Consider the following 15,850-nt stretch of genomic DNA (forward strand, 5'->3'; position numbering starts at 1 on the left):
ATAGTAGCCTAATGCTAGGTCACAACCTATGTCATTCACCTCACTTTATCTGGTCACGTCGATATTTGATCATCTCACATCATTATAAGAAGAGTCAGTACAGTGCAAGGTATTTTGAGAGAGAGACCACATTCACATAACTTTTATCACATCATATTGTTATAGTTGTTCTGTTTTATTATTAGGTATTGTTCTTAATCTCTATGCCTAATTTATAAATTAAATGTTATCACAGGCACTCATGCAGAGGGAAAAAACTCTATATACAGAGTTCTACTATTCATGACTGGAGGTCTTGGAATGTATCCCAACAAATAAGGGAGGAGTACTGTAAATATTTCTTAAGTCTTTAAGAATGATAATTCATATTCACCCTCTAATTTGTTTTATAAGCTTCATCTATCTATAGAAGATAGACCCAAAATAAACTAGGGAGAAAAAAATAGTTTCAAACATCCATGGTCTTCAGCTGGAACCAAGTAACTGTGGAAATTTTGAAATTGCAAAGGAACATGGACCTTCTTTAGCCAAAAATATTTGTTTATAAAAACCCAAGGATGTTAGATATTTCTATCACACTGGCTTAGCATTTGAAATTTCTTCTGGCTCAAGTGCAGTTTCGCTGTCCTATTTCCGACTGTGGGGTTCCCTCCCTAACCACAACTGATTTCAGATTGGAGGCTCATAACTCTGAGGACAAGAACAGAGTCAACTTAGCTAGCTGGAAGAACGAGAAGAGTTTTATTGTTGTGAAGAGAGGGAAGCGCTCTTGTTATAGCAGGTTCAGGAAGAGTGAAGTTGATGTTGGCAGTTTTTGATTTGAACAGTTTTGTTGTCGGTCATAAAAGCAGAAATTGCTTGCTGAAAGCAAAGGCCAGGAAAGGAGAGAATTGCTATGGCTAAGTTCAAAACAAGAGGAGATGGTGATCTTGGTGTGGCAAGAATGTTCAAAAATATTCTCCTTGTCCTATGCAGAAATGCTATATTTCCACTTTACCAACCAAGGGATACATTTTAGTTTACATTTAGAGGAGAAATATACAAATGAAAGCAAATATGGTATAATATCTTATGCAGCTCTCTGGGAAAGAGTTCATTTTTTGCCCTGCCACTCAGACTGCACACAAATACTAGGAATATATTTTAATTTCAAATCTGACATGTGACATCTGGTAACCCATTTATTGCTAATGAAGTTTTCGCAAGAAGCAGCAGTCACCAGTATCTCATTGTATTTTTCAGTTGGCAAAGTATTGTTACCTTTCATTGGTCCAGCATTTGTGCCACTTATCGGCGGTTAGAAAATACAAGTAGTCCCACATAGAAATGAATGGAATGGTAAGTAACAGCAGATAGAATAGACTAAACTTCTTACTACAATCAGAAGTAATTGTCATTTATATTTAAAAATTATATAGGTATTCGAGAGAATGACGGGAGCCGGCAGAACCATCCAGTCCAAGTAGCTTGTCAGCAGTGCCCTCAGCCTCCCTCTCTGAGCCTCCTTACCTCTTTCTGGTACACTAGCTTCTTCCACTTGCAGTGCCCAGCGCAGTTTCGCAGTTCCCCTTCTCCAGATTTGCTTATAGGGAGGTAATTAGTCGTTTATACCATAGCGTAATTTAGTAACACTAACAAAAGTCTCAAATCCACAAGATCTTATGACATCACCACATACATAATCTCCTAAGGTTCCCAGCCATGTTGTGAGCCTGACAGGACAGGTATTTTTTTACTTCTTCGTTATTAATTATCATTTTTTATATGAAGAAAATGAGTCACAGGTTAAGAGAAAAGCTATAGACTCCATAGCTCATAAGCAGTAAATTCATGTACTGATTTGGATCTTTCAGTTCTCATCACCTTGCTCTTCCACTGTGCTGGTCTGGCTTTCACCTGAGTTGGTGTATCTCCTCCCTCAAATAGATCTTGGAGGTATGGGAGTGGGTATTCCCAACCCGATTCCACTTAAAGAAATTCCAGACATTTATGAATGAGTGCAAGGAGTATTTTATTAGATAATACCCTTTTGGGCACTCCTTAACTACACTAGTCCTGAATGTCTGGAAAAGTACAGTCTAATGAATAATTCTCAAGCTGTATTTTACGAGTCTGTCATACTTAGTTTGGGTTTGGATGCCTCAGAAGAGCCAAATGAAAGCATTTCCGCTGAGGGCACTTTTGTCATTTGTTGGATTTGGTTTTGCCTATTAATCATGATTAGCAGCATACAAGCCACAGTTGCAAATTAAGACGAGAGTAGGGCAATGATTTTAAAACATTACTGTGCATCAGAACTACCTGGAGGGCTCATTAAAACATAGCCTGCTGGACCCCACCCACAGAGTTTCTGATTCAGTAGGTCTGGAGTGCGGCTTGAGATTTGCATTCCTAAGGAATTCCCAGGTGAGACTGATGCTGCTGTTCCTGGGACCACATTTTCAGAACCATTGCTAGAAGGGCTCTGTAGGTGAGAGAAGCATCTAACACTGTATTGTCCAATTTGGGAGTCAGCCCCAAGTGATGACTGAACTCTTGGAGTGTTCAGCTACTTTCAACTGAGATGTGCTGGAAACATAAAACTATATTCCTAATTTTTAAGAATTGGTACCAAGACAAAGGTAAAATATTTTCATTTTTATATTGATTACATGTTTAAAGGATAATATTTTGGTAATATTGGATTAGATAATGTATTATCAAAATTAATTTCACCTGTTTCTTTTTACTTGTTTAGTGTGGCTACTAGGAAACTTTTAATTACATATGTGGTTCCCATAAAATTTCTTTTGAATAGCACTGACCGAAAGAATTGGAAAATAGTAGTGGGATTAGTAAACCACAAAAATAACAAATCCCAAAAGCTGTAAGTGCTTCAGGATCCAAAGAAAATAAATCGGTTGGTCAGATTTAGTCTCAGGGCTCCACTTTATACACAAGACATTTGCTGCCATAATTATTAAATGTAGAAGCCATACAGTATCCACCATTTGACCTTTCTTTCAGCATTAATCAAATGCCTCATTATAATTCTTGAAATAAATGCATTAGATTAAAATAATGAAAACCCATTTCTGCTCAATTTCTGAATGAAAAAAATTCCATTAGTTTTTGAAGTTCTGTGCTTTCCTTCATTAAGTTTCACTTATCCTTCCATTACAGAAATCATATTGTAAAATTTATATTTTCAAAGTGCTTTTATGTCTTCCTAAGACTTCACTGTTTACCTTTAACAATCTATGAAACAGAAGTGAGAACAAGGGTATTTCCATTCTAAATATGTTGTAATAGCTGAAGGATAACAAAGAGGTTAAATTACCTGTGTATGATTGTGTCAGTGGTTAGTAACAGAGCAGAGTCTGACAGAAATCTTGTCCAGTGCTTTCTCTAAGAGACTACTCTGCTGTCTCTCAGTTTTTACAGCATTTGGATGTTTAAAAAAAAAAAAAAGTAGTATCCAAAACCGTGCTTTAAAAAAAAAATGTAACTCAAGGCATCGAGTGGCTCAGTGGGTGGCTCAGTGGGTTAAGCCTCTGCCTTCGGCTTGGGTCATGATCCCAGGGTCCTGGGATGGAGCCCCACATCAGGCTCTCCTCACATCCGTGGGGAGCCTGCTTTTTCCTCTCTCTCTGCCTGCCTCTCTGCCTACTTGTGAGCTCTGTCTGTCAAATAAATAAATAAAATCTTTTAAGAAAAATGTAACTCTGATAAAATCAAACATTACCTTTACAGAATTCATTTTCATAGGACAAAAGTCCATTTATCCTTCAAAACACTGACCAATGTAATACTTCAAAATATTATTCTAAATAATATATTACTGTGAGGTTCCTTTATAATACTCTGCCTTGGCCTCTGTTTTTTTATCTGGGCAACTGAATCCCATTAACTATTTGCTAAGCTTTAAAAAGTTGTTTTTTCCCCACAAAGAAATCTGGAAGTAGGTTTGTTTTGTATGAGTTATTTTAACAATAATACACTGTGCCACTTTTTACATAGGATGTTATAATCCTGACTCGCTAACTGTAGGGCATACTTGTAATTTTGATTTGCAGTCATGAAACAATCCTTTCACCTGGAATTGCCAATGAAATACACAGGTGATGCCTGAGAGGTTCATGGTCTAGAAACCAATCAAGCTAGTCTAGATTAAGGCTGAAATCTATACCTTTGACCTCAATAACCTAGGATCATAATCAGCTATCCCAATGCTGTGCTGGGAAAATATTTCTTTGAGTAGATAATCTAAAAAATGAGGAGAAAAACCAATGTCACTGTAATGTAATATTCTTACACAGAGTTTATTTATCTTCAGTAAAAGGTAAAATTCTTTTTTTTTAAGAAAAAGACTTCTTGTGTTTAACTATCAAATATTATTTTTTTAAATATAATTTTTTATTTTTTATTTTTTATAAACATATATTTTTATCCCCAGGGGTACTATCAAATATTATTAAATCATTGTGGCATTAATAACATCCATATCGATAGACAGATGTTGGCAGATTTAATGATTTATCAATAGGTCATTTCTACGTGTTAAGCCAACATTGCCTTTGTCTTCAAAAGATATATACCTGTTCCAAAGAAAGGTTATAAAATTTCAGTGTTTCAGGAAATTTCTTTAACCATTATCCAGTTCCCGGAGAATGCAGAGGTCTAGAGGAGCTAAGTGACTGGTTCAAGGTCACTTAGTGAATGAGAAAGCCAAAATTTGAAGCCTAGTCTCCTTATACATTGTGTAGGACCAATTTGTAGAGTTTCATTCAAAAAGTATTTCTAGTGCAATCAGAACATTTGGCAATTTGAGGAAACATATACAATATGGGTAATATTTAATCCTTCTAGCTTGTATGATTATGTATGACTATGTGATTTCTATAATGTTAAAATTTTTAATCTGAAGTGAATTGCCATGTGGCCAGTAAATTCTTTTTTTTTTTCTTTTTTTAAGATTTTACTTACTGGAGAGAGAGAAGGGGAGTAGGGACAGAGGGGGAAGCTGGCCCCCCACTGAGCAGAGAGCCCGATGTGGGGCTCAATCTCAGGACCCTGAGATCATGACCTGAGCCAAAGGCAGAGGCTTTACCAACTGAGCCCCTGGCCAGGAAATTCTAACATAAAACTCATAATACATATAAATTCTATAATAATATCATAATTTCTTAAGAGTAAAAATTAATTAATGCTTCCTTTTTTTCCCAGTAACTTTCCTCATACCCCTTAAAGTGGAATGTGAAATGAAATGGGCAGTTTCTGCTGCTGATTTAAAGTCTCAGAGAAGCAAATATGAAGTGATTTCACATATAAAATTTGGGATTTTGCTCACAAGTTGGGTAAAACAGCTGTTGATGGAGATGCCCACATAGGAGCTGCCTTTTTCATTTATTGAAAAAGAAAAGCTTGTGAACAGTCTCCAAGAGTCCTATTATTAAAAATGATGTTTCCTCCCTTTTGATGAATGGCTGAGATGCTGATCCTTTGAAATGTGGTTATGAGTCCCTTCGGGAAATTCTATGAGTCCCTAAGTTGAGGAATTTGGGAGTATAAGAGAACTGGAGTTTATTTATATACAAGGGGGATTTATTTTCCTTTTCTCTTACTCTGTGCTCTTTCAACTCTTTCTAGGCTCACTAAAGCCTTCCATGACCCTCTATTTTTAACATAAGAATATTTTCTACTAACACCAATAGGTCAAAGGACAATTTCTAGCATATGATTAGACTTAATGACATATATCTCATCCCTACCTGTTTCTCTTTTCCTTTTGAGATTAAAAAAATTAAAAATACAACAAAAGACAGACAAGAGTTTAGTACAGAAAAAGAGTAGGAAGAAATATCATAGGAATAAAGGGAGTTGTTTGGGGTCTTGAGATATTCATCACGAGTGAAATATTTGAACTGTAATTTATGATAAATAGCGTCTGAAGTGGAGAGAAATTGAATTATAATTTAGTGTTACATTAGTGATATTGAAGTACTGAATAATTCTAATAAGCAAAAATTTAGGATTCCCATTTTACTTTCCTTGAAGTGTATACCCTAACTTGGAAGGAACTTCTGAATTTCCTTTCATAAAGCTGAGTTCTTTCTATTCTTGGGCTATTTTGTAAAGCAGAGGGGAGGGCTAGTTGAGGATGGCAGAACATTTAACCACCATCACCACAGTTTGTTACCATTGGTTATGTGCAGAAATAGGAAGGCAGTTCTGTTTTCATTTCTGTGAGAGCAGGCCACAATGAATGATGCTGACTTGGGAAGAGGGCCAGAAGCCATTGTTTACCGCTTAGACATATCATACAGCCTTTCATTAAGTTTAAGGATGCTGAATCTTGAGCACTTACTTAGTATGCATAAATAATTGCAACAAAATATATTGTGTGTTCTAAGAGACATATTCACCTTGGAATTGAAGAGGTAAACAAAATCATCTCCCAGAAAAATATTTAACATAGAGAGTTTAGTCTAGGATTGCAGTCATTCTCTCGTGCATCTGATTTAAAAGCATTTCTGGTCACTTTCCCCCATGGTGCCAAGCTCTCTGCCATGCTTCTTTCTTCATGGCTGTCAGGATTACCATGATGGAGGAGAATACCACCAGATGGGCTTAGATGCTTCATTAAAAGGCATGATGGGGGCAGGGGTGAGCATGAATAAGGGCAAGACTATAATCCAAAGTTTATTGGGTCCAAGCAACTTAGCCATTATCTCAAAGTAATGGAGGGCAACTTCCAGTCAAGATAAAGACAAAGTACTAAGCAATCATGGACATTACCCTTCTTTCTTGAAATACATAAAATATCAGATCACAGCTCTGAGTAAGAATTGAGACCACATGGCGCCTGGGTGGTTCATTTGGTTAAGCATCTGCCGTTATTTAGCTCAGGTCATGATCACAGGGTCCTTAGATCAAGCCCCACATAGTAGGGCTTCCTGCTCAATGGAGAGCCTGCTTCTCCCTCTCTCTGCTCCTCCTCCCAGCTCATGTTCTCTCTTTCTCTCACTAACTCTCGCTCTTGCTTTCAAATAAATAAAATCTTTAAATATTTAAAATAAAATCTTTAAAAAGAAAAAAGAAAAAAAGAATTGAGACCACATGGGCCAGAGAAGAACCAACACCAGTTACACAACCAAGAGAAAGTTTTAATGAGTTTACCAGGATGGAAGTCAAGACCATTAGACGCAGGTACTAAAGGCAAGTGAAACCGGCTTTCCTGGTTAAAGCCAGAAACTGCAAAATTACTGCCTATTATGACCAAAGACGAGATAACTTCTGCAGACCAGCTAAAAATTGGAGAATGGGCAGGAAGCCTAATTTGCATTATCTGAAGAGAAAGTATGGCATTGGAAACTAGGCTGAGAACTAGTATTAAAAACTTATCCGGATCAAGTGACTATTGTATACCCAAGCAGAAATTTCACAGGCTATCATCATCCAGACACCAAGCCTCCTAAAGAAGTTAATACCACTACAGATTAACTCACAAAGATTACAAAATTTAAGAGGTAGGTAAATGCCAAGCAGAGGGTCGGTAGATGAATCAAATAGAATCTACATGAGAAGAGCTATGAACTACAAATAGGAAAACAATTGGATAGGGGCTCTTAACATACAGATGTTCAAAATGTTTATAGAGATAAGGGTACAAATAGACCCCATAAAATAAGAACAGAAGGTTAAGAAGTAAGAACAAGTGGATTTGAAAAAGAAACAAGTAGAAACCCTAAAAATTTTACTGCCAACTTCTATGATTCAATGAATTCACAAATGGATACTGACTAACAGTTGTTCCCGTAGAATGCCTCATTCATTACTGAGAGAAAAAAACACAGAGGAGCAGAAACAGTTGTTTTTTAAAGTCTGAATTATAAAATAAGAGCAATAAAGAGAATGACTTTTGAACAGGATGGTTTATTGAGCTGCCCAACACTCCAAGCAAATGACTTACAAACACTACTCTACTCTTCTAGATATTTGAGAAAGATACTTTGATAGAAGATTATTCTAAAATATAATTACTTTGTCTTTTAGTTCTCTCTTTATTATCATAGGAAACTATGTGGTATTTTTTTTTCCTTAAATTGAAAACTCATTTTAAAAGGAGCTTGTAATGAACAATTTAATTAGATTGGCTTTGGCTTGCCTAAAAGCTTAAGAAGGTATTAATATTCTAATCAAAAGTCTTGGGGAAATATTTTTAAAAAGAAACCAAGGAAAAGACTGAAAGATGAAGGGAGGGAGGGAGAGAAGGTAGGTAGTAGGTAGGAAGGGAAGAGGAAAGAAAGAAAAGAAAACCTTCTGTCTTGGGCTTGTTTTTAAGAATAAAGGAAGCTGTCAAGGAACACAAGGTATCTACAATGAAAGCAAGCAGTGGATAAATGTAGGGTGGCCACTATGAGCCAACCTTCTGTTTACAGCAGACCGAAAGTTCCCACCTGACTCATGGCCAGTGTATTCAGCTGTTTAAGATGATTTTTTTACTCATACTTTGAAAGAACATCCTGGTATTTTTAACCTTTTATGGCAACAGAAAAAACTTACCAAAGATAAACTTTATCTTTTTTTTTTTGAGCCATGGCTAGGTCAACGTTTATCTTGCATTCAAAAAATAATAGTAAAAATTTAAAAAAAAACATTTATTAAATGCATTCTGTTTGAAAGATATGCCTAGTTCTTTTGGGTTATCTCATTTAATTCCTGTAACAATCATGTACACTAAGAATCATTGTTCCCATTCCTTCAATGGGAATAATATAATCTATATATAAATAAAATATAATAATAAATAAGGGAACTGAGGCTTATGTTCAGAGAAATAGGGTGACTTACCCAGAGCCATACAGATTTCTAAGTGGCAGAGGAAGATTCCATTATAAGTAGTGTTTTTTTTTTTTAAGCTTTTATTTATTTATTTGACAGAGAGAGAGATCACAGTTAGGCAGAGAGGCAGGCAGAGAGAGAGGGGGAAGCTTTCTTGCTGAGCAGAAACCCCAGTGTGGGACTCGATCCCAGGACCCTAAGATCATGACCTAAGCCAAAGTCATAGGCTTAACCCACTGAGTCATGCAGGCATGCATGCCCCATTATAAGTGCTTTGACTCCAAATCCCATCTCTTTCCCCCTTAAGAAGAAATGGTGCTATGGAATTCATATAAGGCACAGAGCCTGTGTAAAAGATATGATGAAACCAAGAAATAGGAAGAGATGGATCCTCCTATGTTTTTTTTATCAGTACATCCTACCTGCCTAAAACTCTACTGGGAGAAGTAGTACAATGAAAAATAGCTGCTTTTTGGGACTTTTAAGTTTGCTGTTCCTAATAGATCACATCCCTTTCCTTTGGCTCCTCATCAAAACCGCATCCTTAGGGGTGCCTGGGTGGCTCAGTGGGTTAAAGCCTCTGCCTTCGGCTCAGGTCATGATCCCAGGGTCCTGGGACTGAGCCCCGCATCGGGCTCTCTGCTCAGCGGGGAGCCTGCTTCCCTTCCTTCTCTCTTGCCTGCCTCTCTGCCTACTTGTGATCTCTGTCTGTCAAATAAATAAATAAATAAGTCTTAAAAAAAAAAAGCATCCTTTCAGTTTCAAAGAGAAAAGACCCTACTCTTTCTCACTCGTTTATCAATCACAGATGCCTACTAATCAAAAGAGTTCAATTTTCCCTCTTTCCTGAGAATCCAGTTTCTCTAGGAAAGTCTATCAGCGGCAACAATGCTGACTGAGAACGATATTCCTTGCACATCACTACGGCCCCATGTCACCCTCACATCCAGCGCACATTCAGACCCTACACCACTGTTCAGGGGGTTGTGTGGTATCTGTAAATTTACAACAGCAGTTTCCCATGGATGATGATGCAGACATTCATAAGGAGGGAAAAGTTCAAGTGATGACAGTCTCTTATCTACCTCGGCTGACCCACTGTCGCCTTTTAAGTTCTTACCCCTCTGTTTCCCATACATCCTCCAAAGTCCAAATGCCATCTTCTGTGGGAAGTGCCCCTGATCACTCCCCCAGTCTCCCACCACACCAAGCTGGGTCAATGGTAAATACAGACTATTCCATATGACCCTGTTATGGTATAGTATTCAGCAATGGAGATAATTTTGTCTTTAAAGCTTTTGGCTGCCCCCACTGGTAGACTCAAATGCCTGAAAAGAGAATATGAACTTTTTCACTTTGCATCCCTAACTCCAACACATAGTAGGTGTTCAGTGAATATATGATAAGTGGATGACTGCCCACTGAACACACTATTTGCATTTGTGCTTCCCTGTGCTTGCTCCGTTTCTATCATCTAAAATTCCTCTCCTCTTTCTGATCCCCTCAAATACGAGAAAATTTGTTTCCTTACCGGACAGGAAGTCTTGGTCATTACTTACATAAATATTTATGTAAAATGTTCTTCTAATTAGTATACTCGATGTGATGTCTGGAGTTTCTCAAGTGATATACACATTTAAATGATAAATGTCTGGAACGCCTGGAAATTTCAGTCAAACATCTGCCTTTGGCTCAGGTCATGATCCAAGGGTTCTGGGATAGAGTCCTGCATTGGGCTCCTTGCTCAGTGGGGAGCCTGCCTCTCCCTCTGCATGTTCCTCCCCCTGCTTATGCACTCTCTCTCTCTGACAAATAAATAAAATCTCTAACAATTAATTAATTAATTAATGATAAATTTCCTACTAAAATATCCAGGTATGTTTCCCTAGTTGTTCAGAGCAGGCTTCTATATATTAAATATTAATATATATGGATCAGTGGGAACTGAAAAAGAAACCAACCTCACTGTGAAGGAATTGAAGTCCAATTGGAGTCCAAAGTGCAAACTTTTTCCCATAGAAATTCTTTAATAAATGATGTTTATAGTTCCAGACTAATCAATAAAATTCTACTCATTCCAGACACAGTATTAATGGAGCCAGCCTGAGACGTGTATTCTTAGAGTTAGGGTCAAGAAAGAAAGAAGAGAAAGAGGAAAATTTCCTCCCTACTTTCAAGCACCCAAGCTCATGGCACCCAAGGGATTCTAAAATATTAAGTTTATTCCTTCCTATCTGTTAGTGCCCTTATGGCAAAGCTGAAACAAATATTTACCTCTGTCCTAGTTTTCAGTTATGGAGTTCGCCCAGGCTGCTTTTTAATCTTTGAGATCCTTTAACCTTGACATTTTCACTTTTTTCCTAAGCAAAATCCAACTGATCTTAGCCAGATGTTAAAAGAACAAATAAGTCAATTAATACACATTAAGGCGTAAATGACTGCTAGCCCATAAATCTTTTATGAAGCATTTAATTTTTAATAGAGAATAGTTGTTTACCTAAAGGAATGCATACTTCTAAACTGGCATAATTTCAGTAACTTTAATAAAATAAACTGAAAAATCAGCAAAATGTAGGGAAATCCTTCTGGGTGAGGAAGAAATAGGTCATATCTCCCTGAGAGACTAGCCCTAGTTTCCATTATATTTATCCCTTCTTTTCATCATCTTCTGTTTTAGAAACCACATATTTCTAAAAGTACTGAGGATTTTTTTTTTTTTTTTTTGGTCTGTTCGGTTTGGTTTTGCTTTTGGTTTTGATTTTTTATCCAAAGTGAGACCCAGGTTAACATTAAGTATCTTCTATAAGATCATTTCAGGAACAAAATGTAAATTACTTCTTTAACCCTGTAGAAACCAGTCTCAATATGCTATACTCATAGCTTTTAAGCTATATGCTATTTACTCATTCTTGTATCCTCTGGCTGCATTATTTATCGTCTGTCCCCTGGAATAGGCTGGGGCCTCCATCAATAAACAAGATTATTTGAAACAGGCCCTACCGTCAAAAAGCTGACTTACCAGTGGAGAAGACAGGTCAACAGACAATTATAATATAGTGCCAATTCCTGCATCCCAAGTGCCAAAGTGGCTTAGAAAATGAAACATCCAATTGCCCAGATAAGTCAGAAGGGCTCCACAGAGGATGTGACATTTGCTTGTCTGTGGATACTAATGCTCCCATGAATGAAAAGAGAAGAAAAAAATTTTCAATTATGTAAGACTGAGTATAAAAGGAGGAGATAATGGGGACATGAAGCCAAAACCTTGGATAAGAATAACTACCTCTTGGGAGAGGCAAAGAGGCCACTTAAGAAACTCTTTCTTCCTAGTGTTCTCTTAAGATCTGGCTACTTGAGTCTCATCCCTATCACAGCACGACTTTACACCAAGATGAACACTAGGTGTTTATATTTGTCCAGCTCTTCTGAATGCCAAGCACAGCTATCCTGGGAAGATTAGTAGTATCTTATTTTGTCCAGGATACTTTGCTACAGCAGGAAAGTACAGCCATGCTCTTCTAGGGACCTGCTCCTGGTGTAGCAAGAGGATCTTTACTCAGAACCCTTTCCCCACCCAGTGAGCATCACCTGTGCCGGATGCTGAGCTTTTACCTCAGAGAGTGCCCGTGCCACATGGTGTGATGTTACTACCTTCATGGCATCCTCAGCCTTCCTCCTATGGGTTTTCTGATGGACTCTGCTAGGGCAGAATGTGTTGATTTTCTAAATCACATAAATGAATAGCTCGATTACTTATTGTGTAAATTATTGAAGCAAATATTTGCAGAAGTCTTTATGGAGCTCATTCCTGAGCATCTGAGTCTTCTGAAAATCCTAAAGAACTGCTACTATCTTAAGCCCCCATGAAAGACACGTTTTATTGATAATCCTGGCCTATTCTGCTCACTTGACATTCTTGTTATACAGATGGTTAACCTCAGAGTTCACTCCAGAAATGGCTGGCAAGCACATAAGTTAGAAGATTCAGTCTCTTGTGCTAGACTGAGTTTGAAGTTAAAAAATAAAGTGGGTATTGCCTGAAGTGGCCTGGGAAACCATGACAAGAATACTTTTCCACAAAGGTTTGAGCCTTCCCCCTTATCCCTTCCTAAATCAGTTCCCACAATGACCAATTTCCTCCATAACCTAGAGGCAGCTATTCTGACAACTTCAGGGAGGATGCTAATAAGGTTTATATTTAAGTAAAGATTGTGAAATGAAAGAAATGGTTTGATTAATAAGATACAGATGTGTCACATTTCTAAGGTTAAAGACAAATTAATTAGCCTTATCTACCTCTGGAAAAACTCAAGTCTTCCTCAATAACTAATTTAATTCAGTGTTATTTTCTGAGATTTAGATTAGGAGTTTTAATTAATTTGGAAGCTAGGATTTACTTCTAGAAAAAATGCAAAGGACCTAGATAAGTTTATTCAGTGAATAAACTTATCTAGGTCCTTTGCATTTTTGTCTGGAGGGTATTTATCTGGAAGATATTTATCACTTTCTAGAAAAGCAATTCGAAAAACTGATTCAATGTGTAAATTAGACTTTCTTGGTTCAGTTTTTCTCCAAAAAATATGATCTATTTTTTCCTAAGACTAAAGTTGAGTTACAGTATTTATTATTGAAAAACAAAGCTATGTTTATAACTGAAAGTTCAATTTTTTTACCTCTTTATTTTTATTTTCTTTAGGTGCATCTGGCCTAGTGTCTAAGACTAATTAATAACCCAAGAGATCAAAATGATTCTCAACTCTTCCACTGAAGATGGTATTAAAAGAATACAAGATGACTGTCCCAAAGCTGGAAGGCACAATTACATATTTGTCATGATCCCTACTTTATACAGTATCATCTTTGTGGTTGGAATATTTGGAAACAGCCTGGTAGTGATTGTCATTTACTTTTACATGAAACTGAAGACTGTAGCCAGTGTTTTTCTTCTGAATTTAGCATTGGCTGATTTATGCTTTTTACTGACCTTGCCATTGTGGGCTGTCTACACTGCTATGGAATACCGCTGGCCCTTTGGCAATTACCTATGTAAGATTGCTTCAGCCAGTGTCAGTTTCAACCTCTATGCCAGTGTGTTTCTACTTACATGTCTAAGCATTGATCGTTACCTAGCTATTGTTCACCCAATGAAGTCCCGCCTTCGGCGCACAATGCTTATGGCCAAAGTCACCTGCATCATTATCTGGCTGCTGGCTGGCTTGGCCAGTTTGCCAACTATAATCCACCGAAACGTATTTTTCATCGAGAATACCAATATCACAGTTTGTGCTTTCCATTATGAATCCCAAAATTCAACCCTCCCCATTGGACTGGGCCTAACCAAGAATATACTGGGTTTCTTGTTTCCTTTTCTGATCATTCTTACAAGTTACACTCTTATTTGGAAGACGCTAAAGAGGGCTTATGAGATTCAGAAGAACAAGCCAAGAAATGATGATATTTTCAAAATAATTATGGCAATTGTGCTTTTCTTTTTCTTTTCCTGGGTTCCCCACCAAATATTCACTTTTCTGGATGTATTGATCCAGCTGGGCATCATACATGACTGTAAAATTGCAGATATTGTTGACACCGCCATGCCTATCACAATTTGCATAGCTTATTTTAACAACTGCCTGAACCCTCTGTTTTATGGCTTTCTGGGGAAGAAATTTAAAAAATATTTTCTCCAGCTTCTGAAATATATCCCCCCAAAGGCCAAATCCCACTCAAGCCTATCAACAAAAATGAGCACACTCTCCTATCGCCCCTCAGATCATGGAAATGCATCCACCAAGAAGTCTGCCTCATGTGTTGAAGTTGAGTGACACACTTGAAACCTGTCAGTGAAGTAATCTTGTGAAAGAAGGAGCAAGAAAAACATTCCTCTACAGCACTTCACTACCAAATGAACATTAGCTACTTCTCAGAATTTAAGAAGAAAAAGGTTTTATAGTCTCAACGAACCATTCCAAAGCTCTGAACAAAAGCTTTTCTTTCCCTGTGCAGCAAAACAAAGCAAAGCCAGATTTTGCATTAGATAGATGAGGGCCACTCAAAGAATGATGTCCGAAACTGGATGAATGTGTTGATTGGAAAAATTTTACTGGCAGAAATGCCATCTCCCCAGTCTCCTCTTTTTCTGCTATTTTTCATTTCCACATAAAGGTATTTGGAATATGTTAAACCCTGAGAGGGGAAACAGGGGATCAGAACTCAAGATGGCTCTGCCCAATTTCCAAAGGGCAGTAAAGCTTTTGTTCCTATTTACCTATTAGCAACTCTGACCCACTTGTACCTGCTACTGTACATTTTGTACATAGACCTGCTAAGCAGTAATCGTCAAGTTTCAGAAACTTTTGTGAAATTCAACTAATGTCATTGATTCACACTGCCAAAATATGCCAGCTAATAGGTTTATTTGTATATAGATACTAAAAAGTGAGATATAACCCAAGTAGTAGTGTCTTCCTAGTCATATCAGTTTTGTTTCATATCTGAGAAGTATATAAATTTGTGGTAAAAAGATTATATATCATAAAGTATGCCTTACATTTAGAAAAAATATATGTTATATCTGTATAACCATATCTCTAAACTGTTGTTACTTGATTAAAATCTGGCAAACATATTTACATTAAAATAATTTTATTGTAATGTATTTAATCTTCATTACTTATAATGGATACTGATTTATTTTTAAAATATAACTACGAACACATTTCCATTTAAACTTTAATACAACTTTAATATAATAGTTTAATGCTATTGCTTATAGATTCTATATTCTGCCATTGAAAAGGAAAATATTACATTTTATTCCATCTTAGTCCAGCATATAATATACCCTTTTGAGTTTTTCAAAGTTTTTCATGCAACAAAGTAAAAAAAAAACTCATTTCTTTTAACACTAAAATAAAACATTATTTTATACATAATTTTTTTAATAATAGGACTTTCCTAATTACACATGTGATCATTGTAGGACACAAAGATGTAGGAAAGCATAAAAATAAGTTTTATTTAGTTC

The 15,850-nt window shown here is 36.8% G+C and overlaps 1 protein-coding gene across 1 annotated transcript in view; it reads left to right on the forward strand.

The window, feature by feature from the left end:
• The window catches only part of AGTR1 (angiotensin II receptor type 1), a 46,927-nt gene extending 31,446 nt beyond the window's left edge, over window positions 1-15,481 (forward strand). The window contains exon 3 of the mRNA XM_082690303.1: window positions 13,520-15,481. Coding sequence (XP_082546429.1) covers window positions 13,569-14,648 — 1,080 coding nt within the window. The 5' untranslated portion in view covers window positions 13,520-13,568 and the 3' untranslated portion in view covers window positions 14,649-15,481. The remainder of the gene's footprint in view (window positions 1-13,519) is intronic.
• The last annotated feature ends 369 nt before the right edge of the window (window positions 15,482-15,850 follow it).

This window comes from Mustela nivalis (assembly GCF_964662115.1).
Source record: "Mustela nivalis genome assembly, chromosome: 1".
Lineage (NCBI taxonomy): Eukaryota > Metazoa > Chordata > Mammalia > Carnivora > Mustelidae > Mustela > Mustela nivalis.